The sequence below is a fragment of the Schistocerca americana genome, chromosome 3 (genome assembly GCF_021461395.2).
Source record: "Schistocerca americana isolate TAMUIC-IGC-003095 chromosome 3, iqSchAmer2.1, whole genome shotgun sequence".
Taxonomy (NCBI): Eukaryota; Metazoa; Arthropoda; class Insecta; order Orthoptera; family Acrididae; genus Schistocerca; species Schistocerca americana.
In genome coordinates, this window is record NC_060121.1 from 701,617,408 (window position 1) to 701,638,979 (window position 21,572).

Below are 21,572 nucleotides of genomic sequence, written 5' to 3' on the forward strand. Positions count from 1 at the left end.
TGGAAGATACTTCTGCAAGAAGTTGAAAGTTGTGGAAGTCAACTTGCTGAGGGTGTTTCCATGTCAAATAAATTGTGTATGTAGCTTCTGCAAGTGACTTTCAGAGACAGATAGAGGGTAGAGTAAGGGAAAGGGGGTGCAAAAAAGGGTAGAGAGCAGTTTAGCAAAGGAGGAGAGGCAGAGGGAATTGAGATTTGAAGATGCTGAAAACCTAACTATATATGTTAGATATGTAGTTAGCAATGACAAGTTTCCAGTGCACTCTTTCTTACAGTGCACAGGACGCTCACATAGACATAGCCAAATTATGGCAATCCATACACCATGCAGTTCATGGACAGCTAACTCCTGCCCTGCTACTGATAAGTAAGTTTCTGACTAGTCTACACCAAGAATGTATTGAATTACCAACTACACTGGAATTCATTGTACCTCCAGAGGAGAGTACCTTCTCACTGTATTACCATCTTGCAACAGTGGAGGTCAGGGCCAACTGCACCTGCCTCCATGAGTTAATATGTTCACCAATAGTGGGTACCAATGCCAGATATGAGTGCTATTCAACACACCAGTATCCTATAAGATGGGGGACCTTACAGAAGTTTGTAACTATAAGGATGAATGAAATTTTGTTGGTTACACCAGATAAGAAGGGCCATTCTTCAGTGTCAGGATAAGCTGTAGCAACCTCAAAGAAAGCAGATTACGGTGTGCCCTTCTGTGAGTGTTCAAACTGTCACAGAAGCATGCAAGGTAAAACTGTTTACTGGAGGGGTGTGGGTGGGGAGGGGAAGGGCAGAATCCGCAGGAGGATTCCTGCAGGACATGCTTTCAAGACAACCATATTTCCAGAAGACAGAACCTCATTGGGTATACTCTATATATAATCCACTTGTAGTTATTCCATTTGCTATCAGCAGGGGACGCTAAGGGAACAGAACACTTAGAACTAAAGAACAGCAGGGTACAATTCAACAGTATGAGGTGTGATGGCTCAAGACTGACTTTTCAGCTTCCGGCAACAATAGAAGGGGCTACAGCTCTGAATCTAATGTATCCACCACTGTGTGTGCCCTATAATCCTTTAGAAATAAAGCCAGCTACGAATATTACCTACTTGAATAATAACCTAGATCCACCATACTCACTTCTATTGACAATCTTATAGCTGGAAAGAAAGTGTGCATTAGGAGGAACAGGCATTGAACTATATTTAGCAGATATCACAAGCTGAAGTGGTGCAATGGCTCAAGTTTGCTTTTGCACTGCTGAGTGTACATACTTCATGTAGTAATCTGTGACCCTGATGCTGTTCATAATACCATTTACCCTAAATATCTTCTTATGGTCACCTTTTCATCAATTATTTGTGCAGTGGTCCTAGTATTTAGTGCCACTAATTGTACTGTGGAACCCTGCCTGTAAAAGAGCTACTATTCTCTAGCAACTAGCTACAAAATCATGTAACCACTCTTTAATGAACTCTTCTACATTTAACATTTTGCACAAACCATTACAATACTGAGAGTACAGGTCGCTCATTTACAAAATCCTCTTTGGCAGTTTGGACACGATACCTCATCGAATGACAGATAGCAAGTAAGAGATTACATAATAAAGCCTCTTTTGTTCTGAGGCTAGAGCATTGTCATAAGACACCTTATTCTGTGGAGTCCAGAGGATCCCCAAAACATGATTGCAAATTGTAAATGACTTCTTGACCACAATTAAAGACACTTGATCATTGTTGTGCCTTGTTGATACAGTGTACTCACATTTCTTGCTTCATATCTGCACACAAATCTGAAAATGTGTGCACAATGGGCAGTCCTTTCTATGCTACTATTTAAAAATCATCTTTCTCCATAAACATCATTCATCAGTACAGTAGAAAGAAGTGAGATTTGTTGCTATATTTAGAAACAACATGCTCCACTACATGGTAATACGAATTTCATCTTCATGTAACATCTAAATCCTGGTCCTTGGTTGTACAGCCTAAGTTTATCATTGGCAAAGCATCTGCCCACTTGAACCTCTAGTCCATTACATAGTGGCTAACTGAGTCAACCTCAAGGTATGAACAATTGCAGGTATATCAGTCTCCATACATCGTGAGATTGTGTAAGCAAAGAAAAAAAGGCAGTCAATGTAGAAATTGTAAATTAGAGTGTAAGGTGATGTAAACACAATAACACTGTGTTACACTACATGATTCACAGGTTTAGCAATGGTCTGTGATTTGGAGGACCAAATCTTCCTAAAGAGAGAGGAATTTTGTGGCAACAACCACAGTCCAGACTTCACAACCTGTTGATAGGCAGGCAGGCAAGCTGCATTCTGAAATTCTGCGGCTGGGTGCTAGAATACTATTAGCATGCTGCATGGTCAGAGTCTGCCTCAGTGGTGGGCCAAATTTCCACATAAATCACCATAATGTTGCACTTCCATGGTCAGCAAAGTAACTTTCACAACACAGCTGGCAACAGTGACTATAAACACTCGCCATCCAGCCCCTAGCAGGACTAGTATCCGTACACTACGACTGGTTGAGAACTCCTGACTCAGGCCAACACTGTCCCCACACAAGCTCATGGTCTGTTGTGGGGAAAAGCAGCTTCAACTTTGTCTAACAGCATCATCAGCTAGCTGCTGGTTTACAATCTGTTGCTAGACCTGACAGTTCTGCGTTGGCCAATCCTGGGTTCAGCACTGGGCATCTGCGCACCAGGCCTTTTGTTCATGATCACTGTGGCATAAGCCCACAGGCCACGGTAGGTGCCTACCTTACATCAGCACAGCTGTCACGCTGGTCAAGGGGCGTCTGTTGAGGCAAGTACCACCGACTTGCATATCCGTGCGCATCCATCACACAGCTGGGAGTTATGCTAAGATGGCAACTGCTCCCTGGGTAACCACACATGCCACTGAGGCATCATCACCATCTCTGTATGGAAGAGTTGTAAAATAATGAATTTTATTACTGATTGAGCTCTCATGATTCCATACTTGCATGATACTGGCAGAATGCAACTCACAGCTCCTGCACATGCCATTCTGGAGCAGACCTGGCTAATAGTGGTGTGCAGACCACCAACACAATTACAATTATCTGGATTGAATGGAGAATTACCTAATCTAAAATCCCTTGTGTGAAACCACAGACTCAGCTGCCAGGATAGCAGCCTCTGATGGGCTATGCACCCCTAATCGATTTAGGGAGACCCTACAGTTCTTAACACAAGGTCACAAGTATAGGAAGTCACAGCAGAGCTTTAGAACCTTTTAAGTCTCTGGTTCAATCTCTCATTTAACTCAGAATCATGGGAGTCAGAATCAGCCCTTTGGAAAATGCTACAGATTGAATGCTTCATTGAAATTCCACAAGCAAGTCCAGTCTTCTCTGCCAATTATTGGAATGGTCCAAGTATGGCATCTGTACCCAGATAATATTCACCATTGATCCCAACACAGCCACAATCTGCAATTGTTTGCACTCTGTTCTCTCAGTCGCTACCAAAACAGCTTCTTCAGCATGTTGAATGAGTTGTCCACTATGAGCGTAAGCTGATCTTTCCTTTCTCTTGCTGTAATTTCCCTATGAGTACCATTAATCACTGTAAATTAAATCTCCCAATGATTACAGACCTCTAAACTTTTTATTTCCTAAAGGTGTAATGTGTCACAATGGTTTCAATGAGAGACATTACCTGAAACCAGATTTTATTTATTTTATTTTTAATTTTTTTAGAAGGATGGGCAATCTCTCCGGTCCCTGCTTCCTCTGCACATGGCTTTAAGTCCTACCACTGACATACTACTCACAATCGAGTAGATGAGTGGTGAAGGTCCTGTACTTCGTGTAGAGAAAGAAGTTAGTCTTATTTTCCACAAGCATATATTGGTGTTTCTAAACGTGGTTGCTGTAGGTCATTGTAAAACTATAATAAATATATTTTAACAGTTCATTTTCCATATGCTTTGGACTATATGATTAACTGTTATGTCATTAGGGAGGACCCAAATAAATAATTTCACCTTTTGCATTCTATAACATAATTTTCAACTGCTTCATCTTAAAGTACTCACTAATATTACTTCCATCCGTTGATAGGAATGTGTATTGTCAATTTTTTTAGTTGCAATTAAGGCTTTTCATTTACAAACAATTGAATAACAAAAGGGATATCGAATATACTATAATTAAAATGTCTGGAATCAGTAAAAACCATATCATACTGCCAGCTTCCTATGCTATTGGCTGACATAACATCTGATCACCACATGATTACTGAAATTAGTAAACCAAAGCCAGATTAACAATGTAAACAAAGTGTTTATTTGGGCTGCTATATTATGTATTGAAATTCTGTTCATACTAAAAAATAACATACTCAAACTTGTAACAGGAGGCACATTGGGAATTGTGTATTCATATCATTTCACTCATTTTTCAGTGAACACAAAATATATGTAACTGTCTTCGTATCACGTTTCATGCATTTCAGTTGTAACCACCAGCTGATAACATTTTTTTTGTAATTATCAACAACTTTTTTACTTGCAATTAGCATATTTACTAAATACAACAATAAATCAATTGTTAACAAGAACATGTAAGATATGCAAGAAATTGTGTGGGAACCCCAGTATGATGTAATATTTTGAGACATAATAAATTATACACCTGAAAGTATAACTGACGTTTCACATCATTTTAGTGCTATGATGTTCTCTGGCCTGTTTTCTCATAGGAAACAGGAAGTAATGAAATGAAGATGAGTTCTGGTCAACATTTGTTATTTTCAACAAACGCACCAAATTTCAAGAACATTATTTCTGCTAAAAAAACTTCAAAATTAATATTGTGTAATTATGTTCACTTTTGAATTATTTTCTGTTGAAAACATTTATCCCCAGCAAAGCAGTTACAGCACATCTGTTGCAGGTTATAAATGAAGACTTGCAAGATATATGAGGAGATTATGTCTTATTCAGAAAAAGTGTAGCTTTGATGAGAATTTCTGTTAACGCATTTCAGACTGTGACATTAAAAGCCAATGTGTGAAATTATTTGCTAGCCTGAAGCTTTAGCTGGTATTTATTGAATTTTGGGATTATACTGGGCATGATAATCTCTATAGGGGCAATTTGAACTGTAGGAGTGAAAATTAATGATGTTACTGACTGTTATTCTATGACAATACGTTTATCAGAAAACACTGATGTATCTCAAGTGCCTAATGTGGAAATGCTTGCAAATGGAAAAAGGCAGCTGCTATTAAAGAAATTTTAATTGATCTTAACTGTAAAGTTATAAGCATTGGACTTCACATTAACATTGCTCTCACAGAATTAGTTCAGTAGTCCAGGAGAAAGCAGCACACATCCTAGATTTGAAATAGTTAAAAGTGGTGTTATAACTGGATTAAGCAATTACAAATGTTTTGAGTTTATGTTCAAACAATATTACCAGTGCTGCTATCTGTACAAATAAGTTTCACATGTAGATGTAGGTACTTTTTCCTACTGTTAATAGTTATTCATTGTTAAAAATGTGTATTTTTGTGTTTCTACAAATGTTAAATTAAATGCAATAAAATTAACACAAGAAAATACTGCGATTTTAAGACATTTTTTATAGAAAAAAGAAGAAGAATAATATTATGTGATATAAGACTCCCTTACTACTTCGTTGCAAAACAGCCAAATATAACTTCACTTTTAAACAGATGAAAGGCACAGAGCATACAGTAGTCATGAAACATAGAAAAACAGGAAATTTTGCAGCTTCATAGTAATTCTGTAAATACATTTCATATATATTTTTCTGGTCAGTAGTCTGATGTTATCTGTCCTAAGGAATATTTTTTTTTTATTTTTGAGGGATTGTTTTTTCACAGACTATTTTTAGTTTCACATATTATAGCTAACAAGACCTACATAATCACTACTTTTCTTAAAAAAAAAAGTCTCAAAACTTGTTAATAAAGTGGTCATTATGGGTACTTACAAAAATATTTTGATAAGAAAATATAACTTAAATATTTATATTCTGACTCAAATGTAATTTGCTTAGAAATGACTATAAAAAGTAAAGAAAACTCTTTATGAAACCTTCACTTACATATAAGAGACATAAGCATATATTTTCCACCACAAATATTTTAAAAATAAAAATGTCGTATCTCTGAGTTTGTTTATCACTGGCAACCTCCCCTCATCCTCACATCCAAATCATTTCTTCATTTCTGCATTACCCTAATCCTTTGCCTTGGGTAATTGCTTTTCAGTTCCTTGCTACTGAGAGTCAGTTTTTAAATCTCTTTATGAGACTTGTTAATTTGGAAACCTTGTGTACTTCAACAGCATCAACACAGAGAATGAAAGAAACATGTAACATACATTTGGTGCTTAGGTTCTTCATGGAATGTTTTTCTTGAAAAACTGTACTGCCTGCTACTTTTCTAAGGCACTACACACTACGTGCTCCAGAAAGTTCAGTTGTATGAATTCTTCACATCACATAAATGTGCATTCTGTTCCTGGGACAGGCACAAATTTTAGCAGTTACAGGAAGGCAATTTGAAATCATAACCAATGTGCCTGTGCCTGAAACAGTAACTCAATGCTTTCACACTTCTTATTAATAAATGAGCTTAAAAAGTGAGTACCAGAGGCACATAAAAATCTGTAACAGCTTACTCAGAATGAAACACTTTTTTTTTTCCAAAGTACGTCAATTATTATACAATGAATACAGTTTTGATATCACAGCAAAGATAATGTAGCGTATGCTAAAATAGTGGCATTATTTGTACAATATTTCTGACTGTGCTTAGTAGTTTTAATTCTTTAGGGTACAACTGAAGTAAATATGTCACAGAAAATATACAAAAATCAGTTGCAGTTTTTAAGTCTCATTGTAAAAGCAATAGAATAAATAATATTTTATACCAAATACAGTAGAATTATTTGTGTAAAATATTAATGTTTATAATAAACAGTTTTGATGATCCAATATATAAATATGGGAAGATGTATCACAGAAGAGATATATCAACCTCATCCCACACTAGTGATGAAATGAGAGCAAGAAGGCACATATCTGCTCATAAGCAGCAAAATGAATAGCAGTTGTGGCAGCAGCTTTTAACAGACTTGGCCACAATCCTTTTAAGAGACTTGCAGAACCTTCTGTTTTTACTATTGTTGCTATACAGTGGAGTAACCCGTTGCACTGAAATACCTAAAAAATAAATTAACAGCATTTAAGAAAACTCGATACTATATTTTTCTGATTTTGATTAGACATTTTTTTATTATTTGGTATTTACAACCTCCTGGTAACAACATTACAGTCTACGTACAGAAAGGATTTTTGTAATATTGATCCTATCAAAAATAGAAGGGCACTGCATGCACCTCCAAATAAATAATCATCTATCAGACTTGAAGAACCTTCTGTTTGTACTATTGTTGCTGTACAGTGGAGTAACCCACTGCAGTGAAATACCTAAAAAATAAATTAACAACATTTAAGAAAACTGGGTACTATATTTTTCAGATTTTGATTAGACATTTTTACTATTTGGATAGACAAAACATCTACTCGCCAAGTGGCAGCAGAACACACACATAAAAGACTGTTATGATTGGCAAAGCTTTCAGAGCCAGTGGCTCCTTCTTCAGGCAGAAGGGTTGAAGGAGAAGGAAGAAGGGTGAAAGAAAAGGATTGGAGAGATCTAGGAAAAGGGGTAAATTTTGGGAAAGTCACCCAGACTGAGACCTGGATTTTTTAAATTGTGATAGCACATAAAAACATTGTTTCCTTCACTTAATCTTTATTTGTATCCAAACTAAGTGTAAGTGCAACACTTGTGGGCATATGTGAAACTTTGCGCTTTCCAGTCATAGAATTCTACTAAAAGAATCTCTCTTGTTATGGTTAAAAAGGAACAGAAGTGTTACTTATTAAATCTTACAAAAGTGACAAAACAAATAGTTTATATTTATAAGGACAATTCAAATGTTGTAAGTGTCACACAAGAGATTCCACAAGATTTCATGCATAAGCCTTTGCCCCTCATCACATTTATAAATAATATTCACAAAATTATGTGTTGTAAGTCCATACACGGTGCAGATGACACTACCTTTGTTACAACTGGAAGAGACTCAGAAGCATTTTAGCAAAAAAAGTGATTTGAGGCAAAATAAGTGCAAATTCATCACTCTAAAAATGCAAATTTATGATGATAGCTCAGCTAAACTTCTTGGCATTCACCTCAAATCAAAACTAACATCAGAAAGTGACGGAAGCTACATATGTTCTAAATTAGCCAAAATCACCTATTTACCACAAAAAATTTAGGGATTGTGTAAACACAAGGAATTAGTTAAATCACATCGTGTGTACTTTCATAGCCACCTTATCGGTCTGCTATGGGGCAATTCTTCAGGAGCAAAAAGTATTATTGTTTGTGAAAAAGACAGTCAGATGCTTTGCACATCTCTGGTATGAGAAACAACAAATCCCGAAAAAAAAAACCAAATAATACTGATTGTTAAAACCCTTTATATACTTATAACAATGAAAACAATCAATTATTGAAAAAATATTTATTTGGATAGATAAAAAATCTACTTACCAAGTGGCAGCAGAACACACACATAAAAGACTGTTATGATTGGCAAGCTTTCAGAGCCAGTGGCTCCTTCTTCAGGCAGAAGGGTTGAAGGGGAAGGAAGAAGGGTGAAGGAAAAGGACTGGAGAGATCTAGGAAAAGGGGTAGATTTTGGGAAAGTCACCCAGAACTGCGGATCAGGGGATACTTACCATGTGGGATGAGAAGGAAAGACTGATTGATGGGAACTGCACTGGATGAGATTTGAAACCCTGAGAGTTTAAAGTAATATGCAAGACAGAGATTACTACTAAAACATCGTGCACGAGTTAATAAGAGTGAAAAGCTAAGTGCGTTGTATGTAACAGAGTCGGGAGGGGGATGGTGAAATATAGATGGGAAATACAATGAAAGATGTAGAAAATTAAAACAGAGTGAAGCAAAGAGTAGTTAATGTAAAGAAAAGCCGAGATAGAAGAAATTTACATAAATTAAGACCAGGTGGGTGGCAAGTACCATTGAAAGTCCCCCCTTTCCAGATGCAATCCTACCCTACATCAGGCTCTTTTTCAGTTTCAAACACAGCAATCTCTTGCTCTTACCCAGCTAATCTGTGACCTATATGCCTCATCAACAAATTTCCACTGTGCCAGATTTTTCTCCTTCTACAAAATCCTGCAGTTATCTGCCCCTCATGTTTCCTTAAATGGTATCATCTGCCAAGCCAATTTCAAACTGCAACAACATACCAGACTTCACTCAAAAAGCTATCCCACCTTCTCCTAAACTACCTGAACTACACTTCCTGTCCCTCTGTTACTAACTAAGTAACCACTCACTATGTAACCACTAACTAAGTAACAACCCACCAAAAGTGTTCTGCAAGCAAAGTGATAAACTTAATGCATTCTAGATAATTCGAGATGGTTGGTTTTCCTAGGAGCAATGCACCTGACGTAAACACTGGAACTGGCACCTGATGATGGAACAAAGCCTAAATGAGTCATAAATAAAAACTGAAAAGTTCAGTGCCTGGTTATGTTGTGTACTTTACTCATATTATAATTTAATTTTTACTTCAGTCTGGTCCTTTTTAAGTCCAATTTTTCGTTCAGTTTCTTCTGGAAGAATATGTTAATGAAAATTATATCAACATTCTTGGCAAATCTGACTAATACATGACCTCTGTCATTTCCTAATTTTCCCACTGAAGAATAATTCTTTAGTCTTATTTCTTCTGTTATATTAAAATCCTTCTAAATGACCTTGTATTGCAATTTTATATTATTAATTGTGTTCTATAACTTCCATCACTAAGCAGAGCCTTCAGGGATATGAAATGAGTGTAGTTATGCATTGTATCAATGGAAAATTCACTAGAGATAACTAAATAAATTATGATTATAAAAACAAAGATGAGGTGACTTACCGAACAAAAGCGCTGGCAGGTCGATAGACACACAAACAAACACAAACACACACACAAAATTCAAGCTTTCGCAACAAACTGTTGCCTCATCATTTTTCCCACGTGGAATGTTTCCTTCCATTATATAAATAAATTATGAGACAGAACTGCTGTCCATCACTTATATTCAGGAAGCAAATGTATAGCACTGCTGTCAGACACATAAAATTATTTTTTTTTCTAGTTTGCACCTCTATGAAATGTGTGTTGAGAACCACTTTCATTTTTCGTATCTCGACCTTGTTTGTTGGCTGGCTCTGACATCCAGCCAGCATCTCTTTGCTCCATCACTCAGTACCTTCTTTTTCTACCCTGGCAAAGGCCCTCTTCATCTTTTGGGTTCCAATTCAACCATAAAACCCTAACAGCTTTCATTATACATGGATTACATTATATATGTGTATTAGGAGGAGGCTACTTTGAAAAAATGTGTTGCTCCTCCTCTCCTACCACTCATCTTCTTTTTTTAACCTATTACTTGAAACAATGCATTTTTGTAACTTTATATGGAATCCTGTTAGATCTCCATATATTGGAAAAGTCAGGATCTATCTAATACAAATATTAGGTAAATTAAATTTACATTCCTGGGTCCAGGTATTGTGATATAATTTTAGAAGTAGTTGATAATGTATTTTTTTACTTTGGTTTTGAATATCTGGGACTTACTAAGTTTCTGCCTGATGCTAACTGGTGATTTGTTATAGATTTTTGCACTGGAATATTAAACTTCATTCTTAACCCTAGACAAGGCTGCACAACCTAAATGGAAATCATTTTTATTTCTGGTATTGTGGTTATGAACTGCACAGTTCATGCTAAATTTAATGTCATGTATTTTTTGGGCATATATGTGTAAGAATCTCAAGGTCTGTGAATAGTGTTCTGCAAGGTGTCCAGTTATCAGCTTTACACAATATTCTCAGTGCATGCTTCACCTTACCAGCATTGCCCCATAAGATTACGGTCAAGGGCAGTAATGAGTGAAAGTACACTAATAATCTCATTTGCAGATCAAGAAAATCAGAGACATTCGTAGTGTTTATCTATATCTAGTACATGAGTGCCCATGAAAATACATTTCTACATTCTCAAATATACAACTTCTTTGGATATACCTATATTTTTGACATTGTCACTTAGTCCAAAGGTGCATGTACACACTCCTTGATATCTAATGTTACTTTGATATTGCATTCCTAAAGTATTATGAAATAAACTTCACATAATACTCATTTGTTTTCAGTTTACTCAAAACAACATAAAAGTGACACACATATTGGCTCAAAAAATTCCTAGATGCCTGATATCAGAGTTGCCACCATAATAAATTGTTTATCAGCCTCTCCTCAATTCTGACTGCCACACACTACCCCTCTTCCACTGACACAACTTCTTTTGACATGGTGGCTTGTGACACTGTTACAGCATCAATCAAACTATACATCATAATTAAGACATGTTAGAGATTCAATTTATATGGTACATTAAATTAATTAAGTTGAAGGCACATTTTCTATGTGGCTCAACAGATCATTATAGAAACAAGAGTCCCACATAGAGTGCCAGTTCTGTAGACATGAAAATCATGTTTATAATATGATGACAGAATTGGATTGACACAGAGATCAAAGCACCAATAACATGTTGTCTTCAGTCAAAATAATGGTTTGATGCAAGAATCAAAGAGCCTCTCAATCACAAGTAATTAATCATTTGTTGATTGTGTGCTTGTAGACAAAAGATGAATTTAAGAGAATTATTTCACAGGTGAAACAGGGCCTTTTGGTTAACTTATCTGTGTCTTAGGGCCACTTCAGTTTATTATCCATCTGGATGGCCACTAACTGTGCATAACAAACTTTCTTTATACAGTGTGTGCCAACTGGTCTCTATTTCAGGTGTCTGTAAGCCTTTTAATTTGTCTGGAATTGCATAATATCAATTCTGGCAAGATTAATAAGGATTAAGCTGTTAGATGAACTAATTGTAAGCCTGTTCCATTATTCTCTTGACTATGTCTGTTACAAATGTTTCTGGGCCAGACCTTCAAAAATACACTGCAGGTTGAATACATGGATTACGTAGTGTATAACAAAATCATTCAAGAGACTCAGAATTCTTAATCAGCTTGGAAAACGAAATGTCCAATAAAAACAAATCACTAAATAACACAAAAATGTATACAGGAAAGTTATAACAACAGAAAAAATGCTGGAGAGTGATATGCATACTTGGAGATAACCTTACCATACAGAATTTGTGGAAAGTTGTTGAGGATCTTGTGCAGACTGCTGCAATATTTAATTAATTCCATACAAGAGTAGCCAAAAACTTCATTAAAACTCTAACACAAAAGTAACTATGCACATAAAAGCTGTGTTTCTGTGTGTGATAACACTGTCAGAAGTAAAAGATTCTATTTGCAAGCTGAAAAACTAAAATTTACATGGCATTGATGACACACCAAATAAAGTAATTAACATAGTACAAAACATCATTTTTGCATTGCAGGTATTATCAATACCTCATTTTCCACAGAAATATTCCTCAAAAATTGACAGTGAATCCTCTTTTTGAAAAAGATGACAGGCATGATATAACAAGTAGCAGACCCGTGTCATTCTTATCCAGATTCTCAAAATTTATTGAAAGAGTAATGGATGAAAGAAATCAGATTTCCTGAATAAAAAAAAAAAATTACTGTCCTTGCATAGAATGCCTTTAGAAAAAGCAAGTCCACTGAAACTGCATTATATGGCCTTCTGAAACTGGTTTCAGAGATACAGATTATGATGAACCATACTGTAGACTTTTTCGAGATCTTTCAAACTCCTTTGATGTCACCCATCATAGTGACTACTCAGTCAATTATATTGGTGTGGTGTTTGCAAAGTGGCCTCCTATCCATTCGAAAGGTATCATATGATAGAAGTATGTCGCAATGGTGGAACTTCTGTCTCGAAATTCAGAAATCTTAATTATGGGTACACCAAGGTGCTCTATTAGGTCCTTTGTTGTTCTTGGTATTTACAAACAATTTACTTCTACCAATATCTGCAGGAGATGCAGTGCTTTTTGCAGATGATATCAGTATTTTTATTAAAGGGTTACATAAATAAAATCTGCTGAAAATTTGAAAGCAGTGACAAAAGAGGCAGGAAAACTGTTTGGTAGTGAATGACAAAAGACAGTGCGAATGGGCTTTCAACCACTCAAGAAGCAAAGCATTTTCAAACATTGGGAACTGTAGGGTTCAGGAAGCCTTAAGTGTATGGATAGACAGCCACTTAAGATGGGAAAGCAATGTAGAAATACTAAGCAGAAAACTATGTAAATGTTGATATGTTAAAAGTACTTAGGAAGTACTGCAATATAGAAACACTATTGTGTGTGGTGGATGACAGTCCATTAATATGGCAACACTGAAAGCAGAGAGATTCCAATGCAGTGAAGTACAGTTGTGTTTCTGACATCTCTGATTGTATACAAACAGTTTACATTTTTATTTTGAAATTTAAAAATGCAATATTTGTGTTTCTGAGCTAAATTAAGTACATTAATAATTAATAAAACAAATAAGCATTCTGCAAGTTTTTTTCCCCAAGTGCATTAACTTCAGCAGATGAACATCAACTTCAGTGGTGACCCTGATTATATGAACACAGTACCTGTTGTATGGACATAAAGTGTACATGTATAACTCATGTTGACAGTGGAGGATGAGTATTTACAGGCAGTTACAAGACAGCAGAAAGGAGGAAACAGGGAGATACAAGCTGACCAGTTGAAATTTTTTTTCTGCTGGTCCATATTAGTGGCACATTAGACACAGTTCTGATCTCACAGATGGTCCTCCATTTACCACAGTTTTGGCCAAAGAACCCAAAAACTTGGTTCATGCGAGTAGATTCATATTTTTTATAATGGAATAGCAAACAATAAGACAAAGCTTGCCTATGTCGTCAGCCAATCTGACCAAGAAGCCAGATCTATGATGGAAGAGATCATTGTCACTCAATCAGTTTCTAAGTGTTATGAATGCTCGAAATCAGGTTTCATACCATGCATTCCATATCAATGGAACAACAAATTCTCCAATTATATTATGTTGTGAAGAGATGGGGGACAAAATCCCTTCACAATAATAGATGATGAAAGGTCACAAGAAGACACAGTGCATACTTCTGCTCCACTACATGGAACATCAGCTGTCACCCAGAATGGCATCAGTTTTGCTGGTATCACAAGCATTTTGGTCAACAGGCAACACAATGTTCACCACTGTGTGAGTACCCAAACTACATGAGCAGCTGAAGACAATTCACAGAAGTTATAAACAGTGCCAACTCAACAAACTGTTTGGTAATAGCTGGTTTAGTTGCCAGTAACTTAGTGAACACCCATTGAGATCCACATTTGGGAAAACCAGAGAAACAGATCTTGAATGAGGTGACAGATAAACAAGGCAGTACAATATTTTCTCTTACAGACTTTTTTTATCAGACAAATTTTCAAGTGGCAAATTCCTGATGAGGAGTCAGATGTTTCCGTGTATCCACTCAAGATGCTGTGAGCTCAGAGACAATGAACACCACTACAGTTCCCTGCTATGAACAACTCAGTAGTTAAGACATTTAATGAGAAAACTGAACAACTAGACTTCAGCTTCAGCAAGAATTATCGATGGAAATTTATTGCAGCAGATGTATCAGAACCAATACTAGGAGCACATTTCCTAGCTCATTTCAATTTGCTACGTAATACCAACAACACTTGCTTGATCAGCAACACTTCATGCAGCATCTACAGGTACACAGGTATCTGAACTAACAAGAGTGGTACAGGAGTCATCAGCTAATAACGTTTTTAATCAGCTGCGTCACCAATTTCCATCAATCACTACACCACACAGTGAGAAGATAGCACTGAAACACAACATGAAACATTTTATCAATGCTACTACAGGCTCACCAGCATCTGCACACCCACAGAAACTACTGCCAAGTCACATGGCGTTAGCCAAACTAGAGTTTGACAAGCTATTGCAAGACAGCATAATTCAAAATTCTGATAGTCCCTGGGTGTCCCCATTGCATTTGGCTGCAAAGAAACATAAAACATGGAGACTGTACAGTGACTTCCAAGTATTAACTATAAGGGCAACACCAGATATGTACCCAGTGCCAGATATGCAAGAATTTAGCAGCTCGTTAGCAGGATCACATTTTTTTAGCACAGAGGATTGTGCAAGACCTCATATGTAGGTTTAAGTAGTCATAATGACCTCTTTTGGTCTTTTTGAAAATGTTTACATGCCTTCTGGACTTAAAAACACAGCCCAAATGTGGAAACTATTTATTGAGGAAGTTTGCATGGGCTATATCTCTGTTTTGATTACATACAGATATAGTGATCTTTCCAAAACATCAAGCAAACATACAGAGCACTGATAATTCAGAAGTAAATATTAAATAAATAAATAGACTACATATGACAAAGAGTTCCGTGCAGTTTTTGAAGCCATCAGGTACTTCCAGACAACACTTGATGCTAAGTATTTCACTATATTCACTCACCTTAAGTCCTTAATCTTTGTTTTTAAGCAGTGCAATTCTCTGAGACAGTACAGACAAGTAGAATTTATAGTGAAATTCATGACTAATATAAGTCAAAGTAGAGAACTTTGCTACAGCTTACCTTTCACCTATAAACAATGAATCACAAAGCATTAATTTTAGTGAGTTAGCAATTGCGTAAAGCAATGTCACACAGTTGCAAATTTTTATGTCAGATAAGAAGATTGGCTTCCAACTGGGGCAAGTGTGGTTGCATAGTTCAAGTTGGAAAATCTGATGTGACATGTCCACAGGAAGATACTGCCATTTTGTACATTTGACCTACCTCAGGCAAGCATTCTGTAGTGTTCATGATCTGGCAAATTTGGGAATAAAAGATATAGTGCATAAAATGGTGGAGCATTTTGTATGGCCTAGTAGATTGTAAAACGTGGGCACAGGAATGTTTGGCCTGCCAAAGGGGTAAAGTGGGACATCACATCCACTCCTCTTTGGGGACATTGTACAAATGTTGTGAAAGATTTGACATGTACAAGTTGACTTGGTGGCACCATTATTGCCATCAGAGGCATTGAATTGCTTGTTTACAGTTATTGATCAGTTTACACATTGGGCAGAGATGTTCCTATCACTGATATTTCATTCTAGGCAATGGCAAAGGCATTTTTGTGACTTGGTACTTGGTAGCATATGTTTTGGTTGCCTGATATGTGCAGCAACTAACAGAGGAAACAGTTTGAGTCAATTCTATTCCAGAATTTAGGCAAATTGTATGGGGTGAACCATGATAAAACTACCAGCTATCAGCCACAAAGCAACAAAATGGTGGGAAGATGGTACAGGACCTTGAAAGCCGCTATAATGTGTCATGAGGAAAAATTGATATGAGCCCTACCATTGGTTTTATTGTGCTTACACACTACCTGTAAGCCAGACATTGGCACGTCCCAGGTGAGTTCATCAAAGTACTGACTGACACATTGTCAATGTTTATCACTCAGTTATGACAACAGATGTCTCAATTGGGCACACTTCCTGGAACCAAACATTGAACTCAGCCACCATTTGTCCACAAGGATTTAAAATAGTGCACTCACATTATGCTCTGATCAGATGTTATCATGCCATCACTGCAGCTACCATATTTGGGATCTTACAAGGTGTTGTGTAGAGACAAACAATGGAAATGCTACAATTGGCAACCCAGAGAGAGAGAGAGAGAGAGAGAGAGAGAGAGAGAGAGAGAGAGAGAGAGAGGGGGGGGGAGGGGGGGGGGGGGGGGAGAGGGAGAGAAATAAATGAAGCCAGCCAGCATATATGCCATCTGATGAGCCCCAAACTCTCAACCAAGTGATAACACAAGAACCAACTACTTCAGAAGAACCAACATCAAGCTTGCAACCATCTCAACAAACAATTACATAATAGCAAACACCACAAATATAGACCTGAGCAGGATGCCAAATGTGTTTTACATATTCACATCTTCCAGGTGCTCTGCACTTTAGATGTGGATGCTGTGTGGTGGATGATGTTGAATCGATGTGGCAGCGCTGAAAGCAGGGAGGTTCCAATGCAGCGAATTACATCTTTGATTGTTTACTCATAGTTTTCATTTTTCTTAATAAAATTTAAATGTGAAATATTTGAGTTTCTCAGCTATGTTAAGAACATTAATAATTACTGAGGCAATTAACTATTTTGTAAGCTTTTTTTCATGTGCATTAATTGCAGTAGATAAATAGTAGCTTCAAGAGTTTACTGAGGTATGGGGTTCTGTGTGTAGTGACAAAAGCATGGCACAATAAATCTTTAACCCTTAGAATAGAGGTGTAAGAATTATTAAAAGGGCTTGTAAAAGGAATCTAACAATACTTATTCATTAATGTATACGAATACAAGAGCATATTGAAGACATATGAGGCCTCAGTATGTTATACTGTTTCTTTTTTTCCCACAAATATGAAACAAGAAACAAACACAAATTTTATAGGGAAATACACAGAACAGCTTTATGCATAAAAAAGTGTGATATTTCAAACATGACTTTTATTCAGTGCTTTGTCTTAGAAGCTCAAGCAGATTTTACAACTATACAAGTTCATAAAAGAACTAAGAACTTGTGTGACAGTCAACAGCTTCTATGGCATTAATGAATTATGAAACATCAGTATTAACCACAGCAAATGCAGGTGTGGTCAGCTGGGGCACAGTGATAACTGTAAATGATATATTCATGAAACAGCCACATGTCACACATAATTTGTTCTATAAATCATCAGGTTCAATTATCAGACACAAGCATTATCTGATGATGACTGAAATCAAATTGTGTGAAACTTTTGGCTGTTTTATCTGTATAACACCAGTATTAAATTAAATATAATCTAATAATTCCTCATAGATAAATTATGGTGTCAGTGATAATGGGAGGAATGACAGTGACACACAATTATATTCCAAATGCTCTGTATATGGATGCTAAATATACTGCTGGTCATTAAAATTGCAACACTTTTGAAAGTACATTAGAAAATAATGGCACTTTGTCTAATAGCAGACACCACCATCTCATGAACTATGGAGATACATGTGGTTCCATCATCGTAAAAACTTTCCATCCCAGTCTGAAGGGGGAGATCAGATGGATGATACAGTTACTTGAAAACTACTTCAAAAAGTAATAAATCCAACTATCTCACTACTTGTAGGTTCCTCCATTGTGGCACTGAAATAGTTTTAGTCAGATGGCAACTGACTATATAGAAGCAAACACACCTGTAGGTCACTAAATATATTCTGAAAAAATGCTCCAAAAACATACACCACAATCAAATCCTACAGTAATACATCAGAACTCCCCCCCCCCCCCCCCCCCACCTCCACCTCCACCTCCACCATTGACTTTCAGAGCCTACACTCACCCTTTCACTATTAACTGATTGAGTAGTTACAAGTACCATTGTATCTGAAAAATTCATTGAACAGATTGCTCCAAAGTGGATTTTAAAATGAGGTAGTTCAAATAAGGTTTGTAAGTGCATGAAAGAATCTATTTGCTATGCAGATGTATTGGGCAATATTACGAGAAAAATAGTTTACATTGCTTAAAGAACTTCAGCTACTTGACAAAAATTACAGTCTAAATTCAAGTGGATTCTTCCTAAAAGTACCCTGTAGCAGGAAGAAGAAATTTATCAGTCCACACACACCACTTGGTTTCCTAGACAGAGCTCAAAGTAACACAGTCATGTCATCCTTGTACCAGCCTTAATCTTCTCTGGCCAGTGCAGGGTGTAGCTTTCATTTGGTACAGCATATGGGAAATCGAATATGCACCTCAGCTTGTTAGTGGCTGCTTTCATGTCAAGCTCCATCTGATCAACTAAATCATTATGCCATTCCCATTTAGATCTCTGCTATAGCAGGCTCTGAAAGAACTTATGAAAACATCATTTCAGCTGGAATATGAACTCTACAAAGTTTCAAAACAACATAACCCTATGAATTTTTACTTTCAACATCATATTCAACTGAGGGCTAAAACAAAAGGTAGTTAATCTAAACAGGTGTTTACAAAATTTAATGAAAGTCAGTAACTTGAGGATAATTTCCTGAAAGTGAAATTGGTTTCAAAATGTGCACAGGGAATGCTTGTTGTAAATGAAATACACACTACTGACAAATTATAGCTCCTCAACACCATTACCTGTTGACCATATATAGTAAAAAGACCAACATCTCCAACAGTACTGTGGCTACCTCACCTCACTACCTTTCACAGATCTTGCAGTTCCAGGTGGTGCAAATGAAAGAAGCTTGCCCCAGTTTATAGGCATTGTAATTGTTAACAGGCCAATGGGACTTTAAACTGATTTCCTATCCAGTATTTGACCATGTTAGCCATTAACGATGTTTCTACTTACAATGGCTACCTGATTTGACGGACACTGGGAAAGGTGGGAGCATATCACAATTCTACTAAGAAAGAAATAAGGAGTATCCAAAATACTGATATATTCTGAAATTAGAATCAATCAAAACATAACATTTAGCCAAAGGGAGCCTTCATTTATGTTACACAATGATAAACAACAAAGATCATATGTATGTAAACAATAGCTAGGCATGGAGAACTACAATCACGCTGGAGAGAGAACGAAACCAGAAGAGTAGATCAAGATGACGAAGGGAGAGATTCTGATGAATTTTACCACATGGATGGCAATGTTGGTTTTTGGTTGTGGTGTGGGATAGTTGTACTTGACAAGTGAATGAACTGGCAAGCATATGCAAGTGACATTGTTGCTTTGTTGACGGTAATGAGCAACTAAACTGGCACTAACAGCAAGGTGGTGAATGCCATAGCAGTTTCTTTTCTCTCAGTAATTTCATTAAGGATTTAAACTGTGACTGAATTTTCAAGAAGCTGGAACAACAGACGGTTGAATTTTTTTTAACACACTCTCATTACCACTTACTGTCAGTGTGTTGAGCATTTTTATAAGAAGGTGGATGGTGTGGTAGGGTCTCCTCTGACACCAGGAATACCCAATCTTCACATGAAACATTTTGATGAAATTGCTATAAAGATCACATGTCTCAGACCTAAACATTTCTACAGATTCAGGGGAGACATTCTGGGAAGGGTCTAAGGCTTTAGACAGGGACTGGTGCTTATGTTGGACTTTTGGGATGGGATCACTCTGGCAAAGTTTATAGCCTTATGTCTTTCCGAGGACCTCTCTTCTGAATCCACTTCCCTCCTTGCCCCTATGACACCCTGCAGAACCACATTCAACACACTTCTCAAAATCCACAAACCCATCTGTCCTGGGTGCCCAATTGTAGCTCTTCATTTCGCCACCACTGAAAGAATTTCAGCCCTCATTAATCAACACCTCTAACCAGTTGCCTGATATCTAGCCTTCCACATCAAAGATACCAACCACTTCCTTCACCAACTCTTTGCCATCCTGACCCCTTTACCTCCTGTATTCCTACTTGTCACTGTTGATATAACTTCCCTATACACCAACAAAGCTCTTGCTCCTGGTCTTATTGCTATTGAACACTACCTCTCCCAGTGTCCTCCAGACTCCAAGCCCACTACCTCATTCCTCATACACCTTACTAACTATATCCTAATACACAACTATTTCCCCTTTGTAGGGAAGGTATACAGCCAAATCTACAGCACAGCCATGGACACCCACTTGGCACTGTCCTATGCCAACCTCTTTATGGCCCATCTAGACGAAACCTTCCTAGCCCCCCAAAACCCCAAACCCCTGTCTGGATCAGGTTTCATTGATGATATGTCCGTGGTCTGGACTCATGGCCAAGAGACACTATGCTCATTCCTTCACTATTTCAACACACTCTCTCCATACTGCTTCACTTGGTATTCCTCAACTCAGCGTGCCACCTTCTTGTATGTTGACCTCCTCCCCTCTAATGGCTCCATCCACACCTCTGTCCACATTAAACCCGCCAACCATCAACAGTACCTGCATTTTGACAACTGCCATCCCTTACACACCAAAAAATCCCTCCTATATAGCCTGACCATCTGGGGATGGCGTATCTGTAGTGACAAAGACTGTCTTGTCAATTATGCTAAAGGTCTCACATACACTTTCGCAGATTGGCACTACTCCCTCCTCATGTAGTCTGCAATCCATATCCCCACACAGCCCCAACCCTCCCACCACCCCCAACAACCAGCTAAAAAGGAGTGACCCCTCCATCACCCAATACCACCCCAGACTCAACAACATCCTTCATGAGAGTTTTGTTACCTGCTCCAGGCAGAAGATGCATTTTGTTGGTAGAGCATATTTTCATGATTTTGACTCAGATAAATTGATCCTGCAGTGTTCATCTTCACAATCCAGT

At 37.2% G+C, this 21,572-nt stretch overlaps 1 protein-coding gene across 4 annotated transcripts in view; it reads right to left on the bottom strand.

Moving 5' to 3' along the window:
- Window positions 1-5,306: 5,306 nt before the first annotated feature.
- LOC124605270 (mitochondrial thiamine pyrophosphate carrier-like) overlaps window positions 5,307-21,572 on the bottom strand; it is a 73,709-nt gene continuing 57,443 nt past the window's right edge. For 2 of the 4 annotated variants that reach the window (XM_047136835.1, XM_047136836.1), the window contains 2 exons: window positions 17,123-17,227; window positions 5,307-7,249 (listed from right to left, as the gene is read on the bottom strand). In XM_047136835.1, coding sequence (XP_046992791.1) covers window positions 7,076-7,249; window positions 17,123-17,227 — 279 coding nt within the window. In that variant the 3' untranslated portion in view covers window positions 5,307-7,075. The remainder of the gene's footprint in view (window positions 7,250-17,122; window positions 17,228-21,572) is intronic. The other 2 variants (XM_047136834.1, XM_047136837.1) reach the window with 2 other exon arrangements.